The sequence below is a fragment of the Phycodurus eques genome, chromosome 19, assembly GCF_024500275.1.
Source record: "Phycodurus eques isolate BA_2022a chromosome 19, UOR_Pequ_1.1, whole genome shotgun sequence".
Taxonomy (NCBI): domain Eukaryota; kingdom Metazoa; phylum Chordata; class Actinopteri; order Syngnathiformes; family Syngnathidae; genus Phycodurus; species Phycodurus eques.
Window position 1 is genome coordinate 5,247,725 of NC_084543.1, and position 18,673 is coordinate 5,266,397.

The 18,673-nt window shown below is 44.0% G+C and overlaps 1 protein-coding gene across 3 annotated transcripts in view; it reads right to left on the bottom strand.

Annotated features, from left to right (window-relative positions):
- Nucleotides 1-235: 235 nt before the first annotated feature.
- dnmbp (dynamin binding protein) overlaps nt 236-18,673 on the bottom strand; it is a 34,739-nt gene continuing 16,301 nt past the window's right edge. The window contains exons 1-14 of one of the 3 annotated variants that reach the window (XM_061706155.1): nt 16,329-18,361; nt 8,535-8,749; nt 8,302-8,401; nt 8,010-8,157; nt 6,433-6,450; nt 5,762-5,961; nt 4,948-5,078; nt 4,739-4,843; nt 4,536-4,664; nt 3,444-3,779; nt 3,159-3,365; nt 2,715-2,913; nt 1,900-2,495; nt 236-1,024 (exon numbers count right to left, since the gene is read on the bottom strand). In XM_061706155.1, coding sequence (XP_061562139.1) covers nt 839-1,024; nt 1,900-2,495; nt 2,715-2,913; nt 3,159-3,365; nt 3,444-3,779; nt 4,536-4,664; nt 4,739-4,843; nt 4,948-5,078; nt 5,762-5,961; nt 6,433-6,450; nt 8,010-8,157; nt 8,302-8,401; nt 8,535-8,749; nt 16,329-18,135 — 4,377 coding nt within the window. In that variant the 5' untranslated portion in view covers nt 18,136-18,361 and the 3' untranslated portion in view covers nt 236-838. Of the gene's footprint in view, nt 1,025-1,899; nt 2,496-2,714; nt 2,914-3,158; nt 3,366-3,443; nt 3,780-4,535; nt 4,665-4,738; nt 4,844-4,947; nt 5,079-5,761; nt 5,962-6,432; nt 6,451-8,009; nt 8,158-8,301; nt 8,402-8,534; nt 8,750-16,328; nt 18,362-18,673 lie in introns of those variants that run through there. The other 2 variants (XM_061706153.1, XM_061706154.1) reach the window with 2 other exon arrangements.

Genomic DNA, 18,673 nt, shown 5'->3' on the forward strand with positions numbered 1-18,673 from the left:
TGAAACTAACCTTTGTTTATTGACTTGCACTGTCAAAAACCAAAGCGAAAGCACAAATGAAAAAGCATAACCGTCTCAAATCGCCTTTGGCCATCGAAATGAACGGAAATGCCATTAATCCGATCCTGCCGCCCAAAAAACTAAAATGTTTACGAGACTAAGATAATTCAGATTCATGAGGATAAGTGGTATAGTAAATGGATGAAATGTCAAATAAACAGAATAAGTCAAAACAGTCGTTCTCACATGGTTGTTTTAATCAAAAAAGGTGCGATCGCACACAAATATACAACATTACGTACAGTATGTACACGGGGCGCAAACATGTTCTCCCCTTTATTGATGAACATTTTTTACCTTTTCGTTTTTTCCACCACTTCATTTCAGTGTCACACCAGGTAAAAAAAAAAAAAAAAAAAAAAAAGTAGGCCACTAACAAAAAGAAAAGTCGAGTGCTGTTTCTATTCACGCAACGCCATGCTCTCCTCAACTGCAACTTCACTATAAGTGCCTCACACTTTGATTGTTGCGTATAGTTCGTCATAGCCACACCATTCATATGAAGCCAAATAGAGAAAGTGCAATAAACAGTGATCGGGTCTAAAAAAAAAAAAAAAAAAACTTTTAAGCTTCCCCGATGTGCTATTCTCTTTAATACTCAATGCATTGTCCTCATTATTCACAGGTTTTAATGGAAAGTACAAAAATACCAATACAAAAAGTCTATAAATATAAGCATATGGTGCTAGGAGTAAAAGTCAGTCACTCCAAAAATAAGCCGCTTGTTTGTGGTTGTGTTGCGCACGCGTAAACAGTCTCACCGCCACTTGACAAACGCTCAGGTGTACTCAGATTTCCGGATGTAGTTGGAAGGCACGTAGCCTCGTCGGCCGCCGGCCTCGCCGAGCCACCACTCGGCGTTGCCGTTCATGTCCTGGAACTCCAGTATGCGTAGACGCTGGTTGGCGGAAATGCTCAGTTCGTTGACACAACGAGCGCTGAAGGAGTACAGGGCAAAGTAGATCTGAAAAGCAAAAGTTCATGGTTCGTTTCTGTTGGTTTTGAATATGTTGCCAAGCTGTACACCGCTAGTGATCAAATCATTGGTTTCTTTGATTGAAAAAAGTCAATATTTTTTTATTCATTATTAATATTTTAAATGTGGCTTTTTGGATGCTAATTCAGTTCGTTTTGAAGGGCCACATTTGGGTTTTAAAACAGAGATGGGCCAGGTTGTTCGTAATGTAGATAAGGGGGGGGGGAAGAAAAAAAAAGTGGATGTAAAATGTAAATAATAATAGATTACATTTATAATTAATTGACCAATTTAATAAAATGCTAATTTTTAAATGTATATATACATATTTGTTTATACTGTTTTATTTACAATACGATAAATGGTCAAAAAACAATTCATTGATTTTAAAATAGATTAACTTAATTAGTAGTATTAAATGAGAAAAAAAAATAGTATTACATTTTAGTTTGGGTGGGGGTGGGGGGGAATGGCCAAATGAATGCAACAACCCAAAATAATAAAAAGGCATGTTATGTATACTTAATTATAATCAAATTATTCAAAAATATATTTCTAACTGAATATGTAAAAGTTTTTAATTGTATTAATGAATTTTATTATTTACAATACATTAAAACAATTATACATTTATAAAATATGCAAATTAGGTTTTCCACCGAAAAGAGGAAGAAGGGTCCACCCCCACCAAAATTGGCAAAAAGGCAAATTAGCAAATGGCAAACTGCAAATGTACAGAAGAAAACGTACGCAAGCACTGGAAGAACACGCAAAGTTGACGCAAGAAGGCCTGAGCCAAGATTCAAATACCGAATCTTAGAAGTAACCACTATCGCACTGAGCTGCCCTAACACAAACCTCACCTGATGTCCGTCCGATTCCGCATCCTGCTCAGATTCGGGCTCGCTAAAGTCGTCTTGAGAGTACGCCGACTTCTTGTGCCCACCGTTCTTCCACTGGCAGGAATTGTAAGCTTTGTCGCCATGTCTCTGCTGCGAGCCGTTTCTGTGCGAGGAGTAAGAGTCCGTCTCGGATTGGTCGTTTGGGCTGGCGTGAGTCGCATTGTACGAGTTTCTGTGGCAGCCCGAATGCTGGTCGGAAGACTCTGCGTTCCTGTGACCGGAGGCGGCGCAGTGCTCAGTGAACTCCTTGCGGTTGGAGGAATTCCGTGGCGAGGAGTCGCTCTGACTGGCCGAGTCGGGGTGAGGCCCGCGAGATGGCGTGGAATCCAGAGACGGATGCGGGGACGAGTGGCTCTGGGGTTGCGACGTGGAGAAGCTGACCACCGCTGTCTCCTGGTTGAACGTCAGCGTGCTGGTGCTGTTCTGGCGCGAGAAAACAGGCGAGGAGCCGCCGTAGCCCGACTCGTTGGATGACTGGCTCTCGATGGACACATCAGACTGGCTCCTGCGGGGGTTGTAGGGCTTGAGGAAGGAGCTGTACACGAAGCCCTTCGTGACTGCAGACCAAGAAACGGAACAAGTTCAAATGCAGCTTGCATGTTTTCTGCCATTTTTCTGTGAAAGTTGAATGAAGGCAACCGGACTCTTCTTGGTTGTAAGACATGGGGAAATGTTTCCCAACAAGAATCCAGTTGCTTTGATGCAACTTTTGCAGACTACCATGACCTGGATGAGTGAAAATCTACACAGACATATTTCCCACAAGGTCTACTTACCGCCGTTATCAATCAGCCAACGATTGTTGCTACCCATTGGGTCCTGCTGCTTGATGATGCCCACCAGGTCCCCCTCCAGGATGGACACGTCCAGATCCTGGGCCGCATTGAAGTTTCTCTCAGCTTGGAAGAGTTTCCCGGGACCGTAGCGCGCCATCAGGCCGGCTCGATGCTCATCGGTCTGCAAGATGCAGTTAGGCTGTCGGGACGACAAGGACGACGTCCGAGGGTAAGCCCATGAGATATCCATTCCGGTTCGGATTATTTATAAGGTTAGGCAACATGTCACAGGGTGAAAAGACAAAAAGAAACCAAACAGAAAATCAATCGGGATGGGTGGGCAGTGACTTTTATCAAACCAGTCAAAGATGAGTTTTGCAATGCTAAACCGAATCTGACGCAAAATCAAGATAAGGTGCAGATAAGGTGGATTGTTGAACTCACAGGTCCTTGGAGTTGCTTTTTCGAGCTCTGCTTGTCGAGGGTTTTCTTGTTGGGGATAATGGTTGCAGTGGTGGGGGTGGGGGTGGTGGTGGCTGGGGGGAGGTTTTCAGGGCAGAAGCTAAAGCTCTGCAGAAGCTGAAGAACGCGACCGTACTCTTCTTGGAACTGGGCCACCAAGTTGCCCTCAGTGCTGACCTTGCGTGAAAACTAGAGAAAATCCAGGGAAATTTGTTTCGAAGTAAATTCCAGAAATGGCGGATACAAACCCTACCAAATTGTACTCACAACTTGAAGGAGAGGCTTCAGCTCTCCGAGGGTCGTCTTCATGAAGTCTTTTTGCGCTTGAGCGAAGGCCTTCACGCAGCCGGTGAAGAGCTCCTCGGCGGCGCTGTGGAACTTGGGGAGCTCGTCCAGAAGTTGGGCGTTGAGCGCCTCGTAGTTACTGCGCGCCACCTGCAGCTCGTCCTGAACCCGCCGGTCCTTGAGGCGCTCGGCACGCTCCTTGCAGTTGTCGTAGTCCAGCAGCTTGTCGAAGCGCTTCTGGACCAGCTTGTGAGGCCCGGCGAACATGAGAAGCAGCTGGGTGAGCGGGTTTATGACCAAAGCTTCCGTGCGCTCCTTCTGCTCAAGGAAAAGGAGACAATTTGTCGAGATGAATGCCAGTGGTGGGAAAGCACAGTGAACCTTTGCTATGTTGAAAAAGCAAACGCGTTGCCTAAAAACCACAAGATTCTAGCATTCAAAAATTCTCTGTCTTATCTACAAAAAACAGGACGTGGTACCTTGAAAAACGAAACTAAAGCCGCCTGTTTTGATAGCCCGCACGACCTTGATACTTGTCAATCTTTAGCCCGACTCACTCATCCCCTCACCCGATTTTGTGTGTTTAAGATTCAGGGTGCTGAACCTAAACTTTGTTTTGTTAACTTGCAATGATTGACGTCAGGAGCTGCAGTCCGGTTAGCCAGTTAGCTCGGCGTGAGCGTCTGGGCATGACTTGTGGCCTACAGCTGCTCCTTGCGAGCATCTTAATTTTTATTTTTTTTTTATATTAAATGTTCGGCTCTTAATGTACCACAGTACAAATAAGGTATATTTTTTCAGTAGTTATTAGCTAATTTTGCATTCTTGCAGTTAGCAAAGCTATAGGAACATGTTTTGAGAGCACAAAAGTAGAGCCAAGACTTGCTAGCGCTCAACAATGTGACGAGAAACGTGTTTTTTTTGTATTTCAAATACATTTCAGTCTGTATTTTTTCACTTTTACTTAAGTACAGTACTTTTATTTGTACGGCTCCTTAAGTAGAGTACGAGTACTTTTGCCACGTCTGATGAATGCTTTGCAGAACAGACTTCCTGAGGGTAGATTTCACGTACAAATTCGGTGAACTGTTTGTCGCTGATGCAGCGGTGGGCTCTCTGGAAGCAATCCGGGTCGGGGTTACTTCGCTCGGTGTAGATGTCACAGAAGCTGATGGCCGCCAACACCTTCACAGAAGCCGATTCCTGCAGATGAGTCAAGTCCATCAGTACCTTACAACCTTGTGGGCTTATCGAGATCCATGTCAAAATACAAGTACCCTGATATGCTGCAAGTACAAGGATATATCCCGGATGAAAGTTTTAATGAGTCTCTCCTGGTGCCGGAATCTCTTTTCAGCCTCGTCGAACGCCTCGTCTTTAATCTGAGCAAAGACGGGAAGTTTAGAGTCGCCGATTTCCCACACTTGAGACCGAAACTCAAGTAGTGTTAAGAATTTCGAGCACCCATGGGAAACCTCGTTTGTACCTGGGGTGAAATTCCAGTCAGGTGCTTGAGGTGGCTACTGACACGGTTGGATTTCTTGATGATGGAATGCATGCTCAGTTTTGAAATTTTGTCGATGAACGTGTCCTCGTCCCCCTTCCTGTACTTCACCACTGTGGACAGCAAGGAGGGATGGGGAAACAACATGAGTCAAGGGAACTCATTCCAAATTTTTCCTGGAGTTTCTTTTTTCATATGGGTATTTGCGCACCGCCTGTTTTTGCTAACCTGGATTTTTCCTCACGATGGCCACGATGAGAGTGGCCATCATGTTTAATCCGCAAAAAAGATAAAAATGATACATTTCATATAATTGATCATAATTTTAAAGATTGGCGATTCTGTAAGAAAAATAAAGTACAGTTTTAAATAAAAGTCATGTTTTTGTTGGCCAGGTTCCGCGGAGTTAAGCAAGAATCAATTCCATAATTTCTTAAAAATCAATTCATTGATGATGCCTACAGCATGTACATTTTATCTGAATCATTATTGAAGTAAAATGTTTTTAATTTTCCTATATTTTAGCACAGCGTTGCTGTTCAAACTTTAAATAACAGTGTTACAGTAGCGAATCATAATAATAAATGTACTTTTTAGAAATAAAATCTCTGCCTCGACACGCAAGCCTACTACGCTAATGTATTTTAAAAGGGGGCAAGGATAGTGGTACTTGGAGAGAAAAGCTTTTTATTTGGGTTGTACTTAAAAGTTTAAGAACCACTATCATAGAGGAGGAGAGAGGGAAATCATATGTTTTAGCAAAATAAAATATTTGTCTTCGCTGGGGCCGCCTCACCGAGGTCCTTCCGGCGCTTGCACTCGTTGATGTTGACGTTGATTTCCTTGACAGCCTGTAGGGCCTGAGTGAGGTGGGGCAGGTCGTGGTGGCTCCCGGGCGTGGACCCCAGCAGCTCCATGAGCAGCAGCGGGTAGCGCATCACCCGCTGCACCGGCTTGATGAGGAAAGAGCCCAGGTTGATGTAGTTTGTTTTGCCCCTGAACAAAGCGGAGGAAGACGCGTGGATTAGCTGAACCAAAATTGTGACGCAGAAATGTGTCATGTGGCTGTATGCACACGTTGACATCATCAAAAGAGGCGAGCGATGACGACACATTTCAGAGAAACATCACTGGACAAACACAATAAGGAAAAAATAATTAAGTCTAACACCATCAGGACTAAAGAGCTCAACTCGAAAAACCATTGAAGCTATGCGTCTGTTATTGTTTTGCTGTTTTTAGTCCACATGATGGCGTTAGTTCCCAGATTATGCCACACATAAGCGGGAACAGCGATCCCATTCAACGTCCACATGCAAAGACAACAAGAATCTCAATCCGAGGAGGGGATTGAGACACACATATGCGAAACACACACACACAAACACAAACACACAGCTCAATCAAAAGGTGTTAGCGATCAGGATGATTGACATGCTCACGGCAACACTCTTTGTGGAGACTTACCACTCTCGATATATGGCCCTGTGGAATGAAGGGACGAGAAGAGATAACAGGATTCATGAGCCTATGAATGCTGACATTTGCATACATTCAGACCTGGATGGGCCCAGTGTGGGTGGTCGCTGACATGTTTACAGTGTTGCAAAATAACATATTTCTCCACAGCAGCGATTCCCGACCTGGGTAAATGATCCAACTCACTCAATTGGTCCCCAAAATACACATTATGTATTTACAACAAATATTGTACAACTTTGTTCATCTATCTAGTAATGCCCTCGCATGTGAGCCCTGGGGAAGGAGAGCCACAGTCGCCAACGCACTTCCTGCCGTTTAGTGATACGATTACAAAATGAAAACACTCCCAAGGAGCTGCTGTTGGCCACAGCTCACACCCAGATGCTCACATGCAGACTAACCAGCCAACCCGAGTCCAGCGCCTGACGTCACTCAATAGACCACGCTTCTTAAAAGACACACATCCAACACACGAATACTACAGTACGCACGGTAATTACACGAACAAAATCAATGTTTTTTTATATTCTCTTTTATGATGTATAAAATACTGTGCTTTTTTTTTTTTATTAAAAAAACTAACAAATTTGGGAGGTTGTTTGAAGGCTGGAACAGAATCATGGCACTTTGATTCACTTCAGTGGGGAAAATGGATTTGATTTAGTAGTAAATTGAACAAATTAAACTGGAGTCGAGTCAAAGTCAAGATACAACCGTGTATACTTTTTTGTGACATTTCTGTTTGATGGTGTGCCGTGAGATCCAGCTAATATCAAATATGTTTGCGCAATAAAAACAGTGCTGAAGAGAAAATATAGATTTTTGTTTTAGTCGTCGCAGTAGAAGCAGCACCTTTTCGGTTTGAAACCAACCCTGTGTGTGTCGATCAGCTAGTCACGTCAACTCAAGTATCTGACTCACTGCGGGCGAAACAGGCGCAGCAAGGTAGGGCACATTCCTTAAGTGCGCTACTTTGAGCTTTAGCTTGCATCTCGCATTGTCAAACGAGTCGAAAAGGAGGAAGGCGTCATTTCAGGAAGTTTATTTATCCACTCTCATCGTGGCTCATATCAAAGTTCAAAGTCGAAAGAAATATAATCAACTTGACATGAATCAATGTGAGCTCACAAGAAAGCTGGACCGAGTCTTTTAATCAACTCCAAACTCAATCTGTAGAAATTACTTTAAAAAAAGAAATTGGCCCATGAAAAATGTGACCGGTCAAATACTTTTAATTTCTGTTAGTTGAGCTGAATTCTTACGCATCAGGACCAATTGAACTGCTTCAATTTAGTTTCGGCACATTTTTCAACACAGTTTGGGATGAACTCAGAATTGTGCTGTTTTGGGGGCACTTGACTGCCACTTCACCCGACTCAAATCCCCATGTGGATGAGCAAACACTAAGAACTTAATCTTGCTAAACTCACTAAAAAACATCTTTAGTAGTATTATTAAGTCATACACATTTTAGTTGCCACTCTCGGTTGTTTCATGCTCTTAAACAAGCATGCGTACAGACACACGCGCATAGTGGGTATCGACAGACGTGTTTTTCTTACCTTAGCCTCTCCAGACACTCCAACACGTGGCGCTGGATGTTTTCGTCCTTTTCATAGCTTTCCAGCAGCGAGATGGCGTCGTCGTGGTTCTGGCAATAGATGTTGTACACCGCCTCCAGCTCCGCTTTAAAGTCGAGGAAGACCTTTCCTGGAATGTTGCAAGACACAAAAATTGGAGCTTATATCCGGGTGGCGAAAAACAAGTAAACCGTAAACCTATCAAATGACACAAAAAGCAAGATTTTTCTTCCTTCAACCGCAAGAGCCAGGATTTAGGCTTTTTAAGGCTCACCGATTGAGTCCGTTTCCTCCAGTGTTTCAAACAGCCGCTGTGACAGATCGATCACGGAGTTGATGTTGCCGAAAAGTCCCTCAAAGTCCACGTTCTTCACCTTTAAACAAAAATGACACCCGTGACAGCTTCCATCTTGCTATTCCAAGTGTGCCAATTGAGAGCCAAAAACAAATCTAAATTGTGTCACTTGAACCATGCGGCCTACGTTCCAGGTTAAAGCTTTTCTTTACCTGCTTCTTCTGCAGAGGTTCAACGATCTCCACCACGCACATCTGCAGGTCCTTGATGTAGTCCTTCTCCGTCTGCAGCAGCTCCTCGATCACCTTGGACCGCTTCTCCAGCATCCTCAGCTCGGGGTCCTCGGCGCCGGCGTCGGCGCCGGGCGTGGCGTCGCCGGACGAGGCGGGCTTCGGGGGTTCGGGTTGCGACGACAGCTGTGTCATCTCTGTGAAGATCAAAAAGGAACATTTTGATTTAGCTTAGCGAGACAGAATCTAAAAAGCCCAATATATTCTCCCTTTTTGCTGTACTGTATGAACGGCACCGACAAGATATGGTGGTCTTTGTAAAAGAGTCTAGTAAATGCTTTGAAAGGTTTGTCAAATGTTGATTAGCCAAAGTGCTGGGTGGCACAGCGAACACAACCAACACAAATCTGTACAACTCCTCCTCCCTTAGACTAGCCGTTCGAGCAATACGTCTGCTGTCTGTCGGGATGCCAGGGCCTGCAGGGATAGCCCGGTTCACGCGCCAATGCTTTTCATGAATGGGCCCAAAAGCGGAGTAGACCTTGGCTCTTTGTGCGCGGTCACAATGTCCTGTGACAGCGAGCGGAGATTTGGTGGCTCTCAGGGAGCAGAAGAAGGCAGAAGGGAGGGGAGATGGGACAACGGCAGTGATGGGACTGAAATAGAAGAATCCAGAAGGATCACGACCATGCATAAACATTAGCGGGTTGGTAACTTTCTCCTTCAGACAAACTGGGGTCGCTAGATCTCCGGGGTCCTCGAGCTGTTACTTGGGGGTTGGCAAAATAATTGGCGACAAATTGTGATGTTGTATCATAATGTACGTTTAGCACGACTGACTACCATTGCCTTCAATCGGGCTACTTTCTTGGCATACAGATAAAGGAAAAATTATTCCGCTCGTGTTGCCATTTTCCTACCAAGTTGCTAGTCGTTTAAAAAAAAAAAAAATTTTTTTAATTTAAAAAGTGTCACTAGAGCGGTGTGAAGGCACAACTGTATTGAAATGAACGCAAAGAAACAAACATGAATATTTAAGTTGAAACGTATGAAAAAATTCCCACGGGATTTAGGATTGTCAGGGGGTCCTCGGAAAAATGTTTCCTTTGTAAGAGGTACCAGGACGCAAAAGGTTTGAGAAACCCTGCTTTACACACCAGCGGCGTAGTCAGGCAAAGATGCAAAGTGCAGCGTGCTAGCGTTTGACAGATGAGGGTGACGTCACCCTCGCAGCTCCAACAGGTGCTGTCGGACGCTAATGACGTTAACGCCGCTTGTCCTCACCGCAAAGCTATGCCAACACAGGAAATTATTGGAGGACGCCACAAGATGCATTGCGGTCGTCTATGACTACATATCCATAAACGACACCAAAAAGCGCAGAAAATAATTATCACAAATTTTAAAGAGTGACACAGAATTGACAGCCACATGATACATTTCTATTAACCAAATCAAATATTTGTTTATTTTAAAGACTGTGGTGGTCCCAAATATACACAATAGTCACGTCTGACCCCTGCGGCCACCTGCCTTTTTCTCCTTCCTTGCCTGACCTCATCTCTGTCGCCCCACCTTCACGTGATTTAGCTAAAGCTCGGCTCAGGGGAGCTTTTCTCCACCCGCGCCATCCGTCCACTGGTTCTCCAAGCCGAGCGCCGCCAATGAGAAAGCAGTTGGCTAATGGGTTTGCGCGAGTTGGACAACACGGCACAATAGAGTCGCAAAACAAAAGACGTGCTTAATTGCAATTGATCGGCCCCTTTCCCACGTTTGATCTGTGGTAGGCACGGTGGAGTCACGGTTTGAGTTGACCCACTTTTATCAAATGACACTTTTATTTGCTCCACCATGTGGAATCAAAAGGGTCTGACACACGTATTTTCACAATGCATTAATTTACAGAAAAAGTAGGACAGGTTCCAAAAATACTTCTCCACACAAGATGACTACAAAGGGAAGACCGGCCACTACATTAGGTACACCCGCGATCCAATTCACAAGCAGCATCAAAATCTGTCGTCTCAAACCTCATCAGGAAAAGGATCACTTAGCCGCCACATCACCAAATATCCGAAAACAATAGGCCTACTGACAAGTCCAATAGTATACGTTGGACCGAGGAACCAGAAAGTCAAAAAAACCCGGACACTGACAATTAAAAGAAGCAAGAAACAGCTGATCTCTATTGCTCCCAATATGTATTTTGCAGTGTTTATTGTGTTTTTCTTTTTGGCTTTTTTTTTTTTTTTTTTTAAATACAGGATTATTAATGGAAGAATCTATATGCAAGAGGGGAATTTATTCTAGGTTGCATTCATCCAATTTTTAAAACAAACAAACTCCGATTCAGCCGTTTGAAACCATTTTCTTTAAAGTCTGCTTTTGATTTAATTCAATAGGTTGTTTTAGTGTTGATGGTCAAAGTGCGGTACTGCCTATAGTGGTACAGGAAGAATAACTGAATTAAATGTTCAAACTGTGCATAATGTTACAGTCGCTTGAAATGTGGTTTTTAAATCGAGAACAGTACATGTACAGTACATACGGTTCAGTTGTATTTAACTAAAGTACAATCCAATTGTATTGAATCTTTGAATAGTTTGGTTGGCAAACAATTTCCATTCAACTTCTGTGCAATGATTTTTTATTGAACTCAGCATACCGTTACAGTGGCTAACAATAAATACTTACTGGTACTTTTTCTTACTTTTGAGGAATAAAACCTAGCTTAGTATTTTTTTGAGGTAGCACTTTTGTGTATATTAAAAAAAAAAAAAAAAACAGCGGTGTAAAGGTACTAAATGACAAGCCAAAAAGGTCGGAGTAAAAGTAATTTTTTGTTTTTAAAAGTATACCCAAGAAAAGTGGTAATCATCAAATATGATCTTGACAATACATTTAGTTTTTACTATTGACAACAGTTACATCAAAACATTACCTGTACATAATTTATTTATATGTTTGAGTCAGTGTCCCAAAATTCAGTTATTAAAAGTGACTACGTTTATTTTATTATTGTTTTTTTTTTTTGGGAGACCACCAGTGGGCCGCAGACCACACTTTGGCAAATACTTCACAAGCGGAAGGAGAAAATGATGATCGGACTTCACCCACCTGCTGCAAGCCACTTTCTTCAGACCTCTTCCATCAAACACAAGCACCATCCTCCTACCGCCCGCCCTCTTTCTCAAACTCACTTGCTCAAACAACAGCAGCCATTTTAAGATAGTCCATCGTCAACATGAGAGTCCAGCTCACACGACTGCTTGTCCCCATTCCACAGCTCCAATTACCATGAGAAAGGATGGGAAGCCACCATGATTGCGCACACCAGAGTGGACGACCACTGCGGCGGACAGTAAAAGCCGGAGGCGGCTTATGTAATCACATTTATGACTGGTTATTTTATGACTGTTATCTTCTATTTGTTTTCAGGCTGCTTTTTACCAAATAATTGGCTTATACTTACAGAAAGTTGCTTACATAAAGTAGGAAATAATCTTTTACTATTGACAACAGTTTGAGGAATCCAGTCCGGGTTTTCTTTTCACAGACACCTGACCCAGCTCCACCTCAAATTGATATGCCAAACCTCCAATTGGATATAACTCTAAATGCTCCACAGTTAACTGCGAATGGGGGACTTAAAAACGTGTTGCAATTTAATTTGGATGTTTGTTGTTATTGGTTTAAAAACAGCCGATCAAAAGTCAAACTTAAGGTCAGGCCTACTCAAAGTGTGAGTGTGCTTGTCTGTGAAGTTCGCAGAGGAATGCACAGTCGCCCTGGCAACAAAATCAGCGGGGGGGGGCCTCATCGTATCAAGCCAAAGCTTGTTTGGAGAGCAGAGGGAGTGACTTTGCTTCCAGCAATAATATCGTTTTTTGGTTAGCACATGAAATTACATGACAGACGCTTGATGGAAATTCAAGCGAGTTATGAATTTACTGGAATGAACTGTGATGCCGGTAACGGGCAGAATTAACTCTTTCACCACATGCAGTGGGAAAATTTGTGAGACTTAAGCCTCTTTCACACGGAGATCCCACTAAATTGTTGCATCAAAGTCGCAACAAACAGAAGAGCCAGCAGTCATCTGCCTGTGCTTTTTATACACGGTACGACCAAGCAAAGGGGGATATTGGCGCAGCTGTGCTGGTGTTAAACGCCGCTCTGATACTAACCCCAAAAGCGAAAATTGCCAATTCGACTTTGTGCCTCCATTGAATAATCCCCCAAAATTGGACAAAAAGGTTAAACTGGAAATGTAAGAGGGGGTACATAGAACATGGCATCCCCCTTGGTTGTTGTCTAATGAGCTTGCACAGAGGGAAGCTCATACGGTGACATACAGCATCCCGCTTATCGCTGAGGGTCAAATGTTAAAAGGTCGCATTCCAGCTTGTGGTAGAATCACACAGTAACGTCTATGTTCCGTCATTGGTACTACATGCAAACAAATGCAGCTGCTTCAGCGATGCTTGTCGCAATGTGAGAGTGTCTCTCCAGTTCTTGTCTCTTGTTTGCAGAAATGTTTGGGCTGCAAACTTATAAGCTGATTGACTAAATCAAGTGTTCATGGATAAAACAGGTTGGAATTTTCTCATTTGGCTGCACTTCTTCTTTGACAATGCGCAGTTTTGCATATGAGGAGAAAGAGGGCTCCTCTAGTATTTTTCATACTATCGAGAGAAATGAACGGTAAAGTACTACTTGTACACAGCCGATGTGCGTGAACAGCTACGCCAAATCTGTTGTCATGTTAAATGTTGGAGACAAAAGCTCCTCCGGCAATTTTCCGGCTTCATAGGTCGTATCAGAGGTGGGTTGGCACCTGTGTATAAGAGAATGCCGGAAAAATGAGACAGAGGTGTTGCAATGTGAAAGTGCACACAAGTGTGGGAATATCTGCCTTTGCACAGTTCTGTGTAAAAGACACGGGCAGATAAATGTCAGCTGTGTGTGTGTGTGTGTGTGTGTCACCTATTGATCTGCTGAGGGCCTTTAAAGAGCTTGCCCAAAACATCATTGGTGGAAACTAGACCTCAAAGCAAGCTTCATTTGCCACATTGGATAATAGTTTCGATGACTTCCTGCCCAACTTTTAGAAACAATAACCTTCTCATTCCCTTTTACCTGAACACATACGCTGTTACATTAAAAGTTAACAAATTAAATTATTTTGAAAAAAATCCAGCGAATGGCATTGAAAATTAACTTACACTATCATTTGAGGTATACTGTAATGTGTCAAGTTTGTTTTCATACTCCAATAAGGATGTATATGAAGCTACGATGTAGAGGCCCAAATTTGACAACGTCGAAGATCCGTAGCGTTCGTTTTTCCCACACTTCAGTCTGCAGGTTTATCAGTGTAAGTTGTGCAAAAATAGGTTAAATACTGTAGAAACACAAAGCCCTGTAGAGTGGTGACAACCTTGAATAACTTTATTTAACCATTCATTTTCTGAACGCTACTTTCAGGGCCAAGCAAAGTTGGTATTCTGACTTTTATTCCTAACTGAACTGATACCTTTTTTAAATCATATTGGGAGCTTGTCAATAACTCGAAACTGAACTGTGGCAAGCTCTCATAAAGTGGCCTCACAGCTTGGCTTGTTTAAGAGCTCCACACACTGACTTTTGGACCGACGACGTGCTTACCAGCGGGTGCGATTAGACTTTGGAACAATGTTGTGCTGCGACTTGAAATATGGTCTGAAGATTTGCTCGCTTAATTAACACCCCCTACGTCCCCCGGCCCTTGCCCAACCCCGTCCAGTCCGACCACCAATGGCGGTCATTGTTAAAGGATTAGCAAGGGCAACACAGCATATGCTGCTCGATCATAGCAGCATGACACAATGGCCACAGACGCTAAAAAGTCTGAGTGACCAATTTCGTACTCAAATACAAATGTACGCCTTGTTCATGTACAGTGTATAAATAAAGTCCACACACCCCTGTTCACATGCTGGGTTATTGTCATGATTTTCTTAAGGGAAAGTAAAAATAAAAAACTGAGATATGCGGTTGCACACGTGTGCACACCCTCTAATAACTGGGTTGTTGCTGTGTTCAGAATTAACCAACTGAATTCAAATTCATGTTAACACATTCACTGCCATTGACGGCTTTAGAAGTCAAATATCCATGTTAACTGGGAACGCTGGCAGTGGATGAGTTAAATGGAGTCAGCACACACTTGCCACCATTTAATGTGCCGCTGATTAAGGCCAAATTCATTTCAGATGTTCGAGTAGGCCTTTGTTGACGTTTCGATTTGCTTTCTAGAAGAAGCCGAACAATTCATAAATCATACCACCTTGTCTAAGGCCGCAGGTCCAGCTAAAGAACTGCCCTAAAGTATTATGGTGCCACCACAATGCTTCACTGTAGATAAGGTGTTCTTTTTGTGACGAGCAGCGTGGTGTTTGCGCCAAACATACCTTTTGGAATTGTGGCCAAAAAGTTCAACTTCGGTTTCATATATTTAAGAACCATCAAAAAAAGTAGCTCGGTCAACACATCACCTCAGTGATGATGTGTGTAAGCCACACCATTAAGCATTGTAACGGTACACAGTCAAATGTTTTTAGCCACGCAATCAAATACAAACTCCTGACAGAGTTGAAACAGTTTAACGGGATTAGACGATGACAAGCCGGTAGGTGTGCATGTGAGTGTTTTGAAAAATGGCGTCACCTCTCAAATAAGTCTCCTGTGCGCACACACACACACACACACACACACACACACACACACACACACACACACGCACAGTATCAGTCTCACAGCGAAGGAGTCAGGAGCAGCACTAGCCAGTGCCTGGCACCAGACAGACCTCCGCCATCCACTCACCATGCTGACGCTAGGGATTAATACCCAGGCTCCTGAAAGGGGGCCGCCGCGGACTGTTTGTGCAGCCGTGCACGTGTGTCGAGGTGACTGGGGGAGGGGGTCGTGGCGGGGCGCCACCTGCTTCTTCTCAGACACAAATAAATTAAAGCAAGAGTTTGTCTCTCTCTTTTAAAAATCTTCAGTAAGTACACACAAACACCCACGGACTTTGAAATGGTCTTGGTGAACAATTTGTCAGGTCACTGATCGAAACAAAATCAGACCTTGATCCCTTTATTTCCTGGTGTATAACAACTAACATAATAACCTCACTAGGGTACTTTGTAAAAGATAACTCATTTACATTTGAATGAACTCCATGACCTAAGATAGAATTGGTGTCAATAAACATAGTTTCCCTTTCTTAAGAGAAAAGCCAGAGCAGCTTTTTACGTTACGCTAAAACACACGAGTTACGTATGAAGACCTCCTCAGCAAACATGATAACTACCTCGAGGGACAATGACAACAAAAAGCAAGTAGCCGCAAAACTAGTTCCGCAGGTCTGTAGACTGAAGAAAATTGCTGTCTTCCTGTGGATGACTGATTCTGATGTGCACACAAACACACATTGCTTCATGAAAAGGCATCTTGATGTGACGCATGATAGTCTGGCTATCGACTGGAGGTCACGTGATAAGAAAGGGGAGTTGAGTTCTTTATCCTGTTTTATCTACCGATTTTGGGAAAAAGTTTATCAACTGCTTTGTTTTCACTCTGTGGAGGTGAAATTTTAGTATCTCTGTGTTGCTTTTAATCAGTCCTTGTGTTCTTATTGTTTGAGTAGTTTAGACCAGACCTTACAAACATTGAACGACACTCTTTAGAAAACAGAGAGGACTTTCTGTCACATGACAACATCCAGGTATTTACCTTTGTTTGGCTTCCTGTTAGTGGCGAAGGGCGACTTTCTCAGGGAGCTGGGAGCCGTCTTCCTGTAGAAGCTGTTGCGATCTAAAGAGCCCACATAAACAGGCTTCCGACCACGTTTTGGACCAGCGTTCCCGGTGCTTGACTCGTATCCTTTTTCCTGCTCCTCGCTGTGCCGGTATACGATAGGATCTTCAAAAGAGCGCATTTGCCTGAGTGCCAGCTTCTTGTTTTGCTGTTCGACCCATTCCTCACAATGTGTCTTGCGTTGTTGTTTTGGGTATTCCTCGTAACGCGAATCCACAGATAATGAACGCAAATCTCGATATTCGTCTCTAGGTTTCTGGTGGGAACGTCCTTCATGTCTGGATTCGTAGGGGTCCGTTTCTGTATGGTTGTGAAGGCCTTCATTCTCGTAACCGTAGGAGTCCTGGCGCTGATAGTGCTCCTTTGCTCTGTGGTCATCCTTCTGTCTGTGGTCGTAGTACTCATCTCTCCTCAAATCACCTGCATCCTTGTATCTAGAGTAGCGGTCCCTCTGTTTATCACTGCTGCGTTCATCCAATTCAGACTCGTACTTCCCCCTTTGTCTACAAGAGTAGTTTTCTTCACTTCTTCGGTTGCAGACTTCCTTATCTTTGTAACTATGTTCTCTGCGGTCACATTCATCCCCTGAACGCCGGTCATAGTAGTTATCTTTGTATTTTCGCTCCCTATAACGGTCCTCCTCTCTATATTGGTCTTTTTCCCTATAGCGCTTATTGTCTGTAGAATCATAGTAAACCTTGTCTTGGGCATAACAACGATCACGGTCTCGGGGATCGTCTCTGCGAGCATCATCTCTGCGAGCATCGTCTCTATGAGCATCGTCTCTACGAGCATCTCCTCTGCGAGCAACGTCTCTGTAAGCATCGTCATAGTCGTCTTCATATTCACTCTTGTACCTGTCATGTTCCTTGAGATCATGTTTGCGATGTCTCCTCTCTTCATAGTAATACTCTCTGTCATCATAGCGGTCATGCTTTCTTCGCTCATAATTATCCCTGTACTTGTATTTGTCTTTATAGTCATACTCCTCTAATTCTCTATGACTCCTGTGGCCATAACTGTCTGAGTTATGTTGGCGGTCTCTTAATCTATTGTCTCGTCTTCTGTCCTCATCCAATTTGGCATATTCTTCTTGGCTCCTGTTGTCCTTTTCTTGAGGCCCTTGGATGTAGTCATGGTCGTAATCCTCTGGGCCTTGGTAAAAGCAATGTTTGCCTTTCCATTCTGATATCCTCACATCTAGGTGACCGTCCTGTGAACCTGGATGGTAGTAAACATTCTGTCCTTGAAGCGTCTTGTCTTTAGAAGGGGACTTCTGCTGCTCGTCATATACCCAGCTTGTTTGGTTTCCCTGTCCTTGGTTATCCCATTGTGCAGGCCACGAAGCGGCCACATGCACGGGAGGTGGCAGTGCCCCCCCTACAGCGAACGCTGGGCCTCTCTGCATCATTCCGGCATGCACTGGCATCGGACAACCGGGAATTGGAACTGGGTTTCCAAGTATTGCTGTCATCATGGCTTGCTGTGGGTGGCCGGGAGGAACTACCCCATAGCTGGGATATACAACCTGTTGCTGCTGAAGCTGAAGTTGGTGGAGTTGCTGTAAATGTTGAAGATGAGCCACCCTCTCTCTCTCCTTAGCCCACCCAGCATCCCCCAGCTCCTCCACACTCTTCCCCCTCCTTACCGGGGCCTCAGGAGCGAAGTTCCAGTCCACAGGAGCAAACATGACAGGGTTTCCATAAACCACCGGGCTCTTCATGCTTCTTGTTGTTTAGATCAGCCTCCCAAAGCTGAAGCAGTTTAGTCTTCAATGAGGTTTATTCCTTTTCGTCAGATTCCGGCATTCCGTTACAAAGCGCCTCGGGAGACTCCACCTGTCAGGCATTTTGTTGAGCAACTGTCTCCCACTTGTTTTCTCTGTCTCCTCTGCATGGCCTCAGCAGGACTGGCTGGCCCAAGCACCTCCCAGCTCTCAGTGTAACTGAATTATCCCCTCCCTGCTGTCATCTCAGCGAATTGTTGAAGGCAGAAGGGAGGGGGGGGGGGGGGGGGGGGGGGTGACCGAAGGAGGGGCCTCCTTGGTTTAATGATTCAATTGAGTCACATGAGTGGCGGATTAGCCTAGTAGCCACTCCCAGTGTTGCAATTGGCTACTACTACTGTTTGCAGGAAAACAATGTCCCTGGGGACAAGTCTTTGATGGAAGATAGAGGCAAATTCCACAATATTATTGAGTAAGGCCGCAGAAATAGGCACAGATTTTTTTTTCTCCCCACTGCTATGAACATTCCTCTATC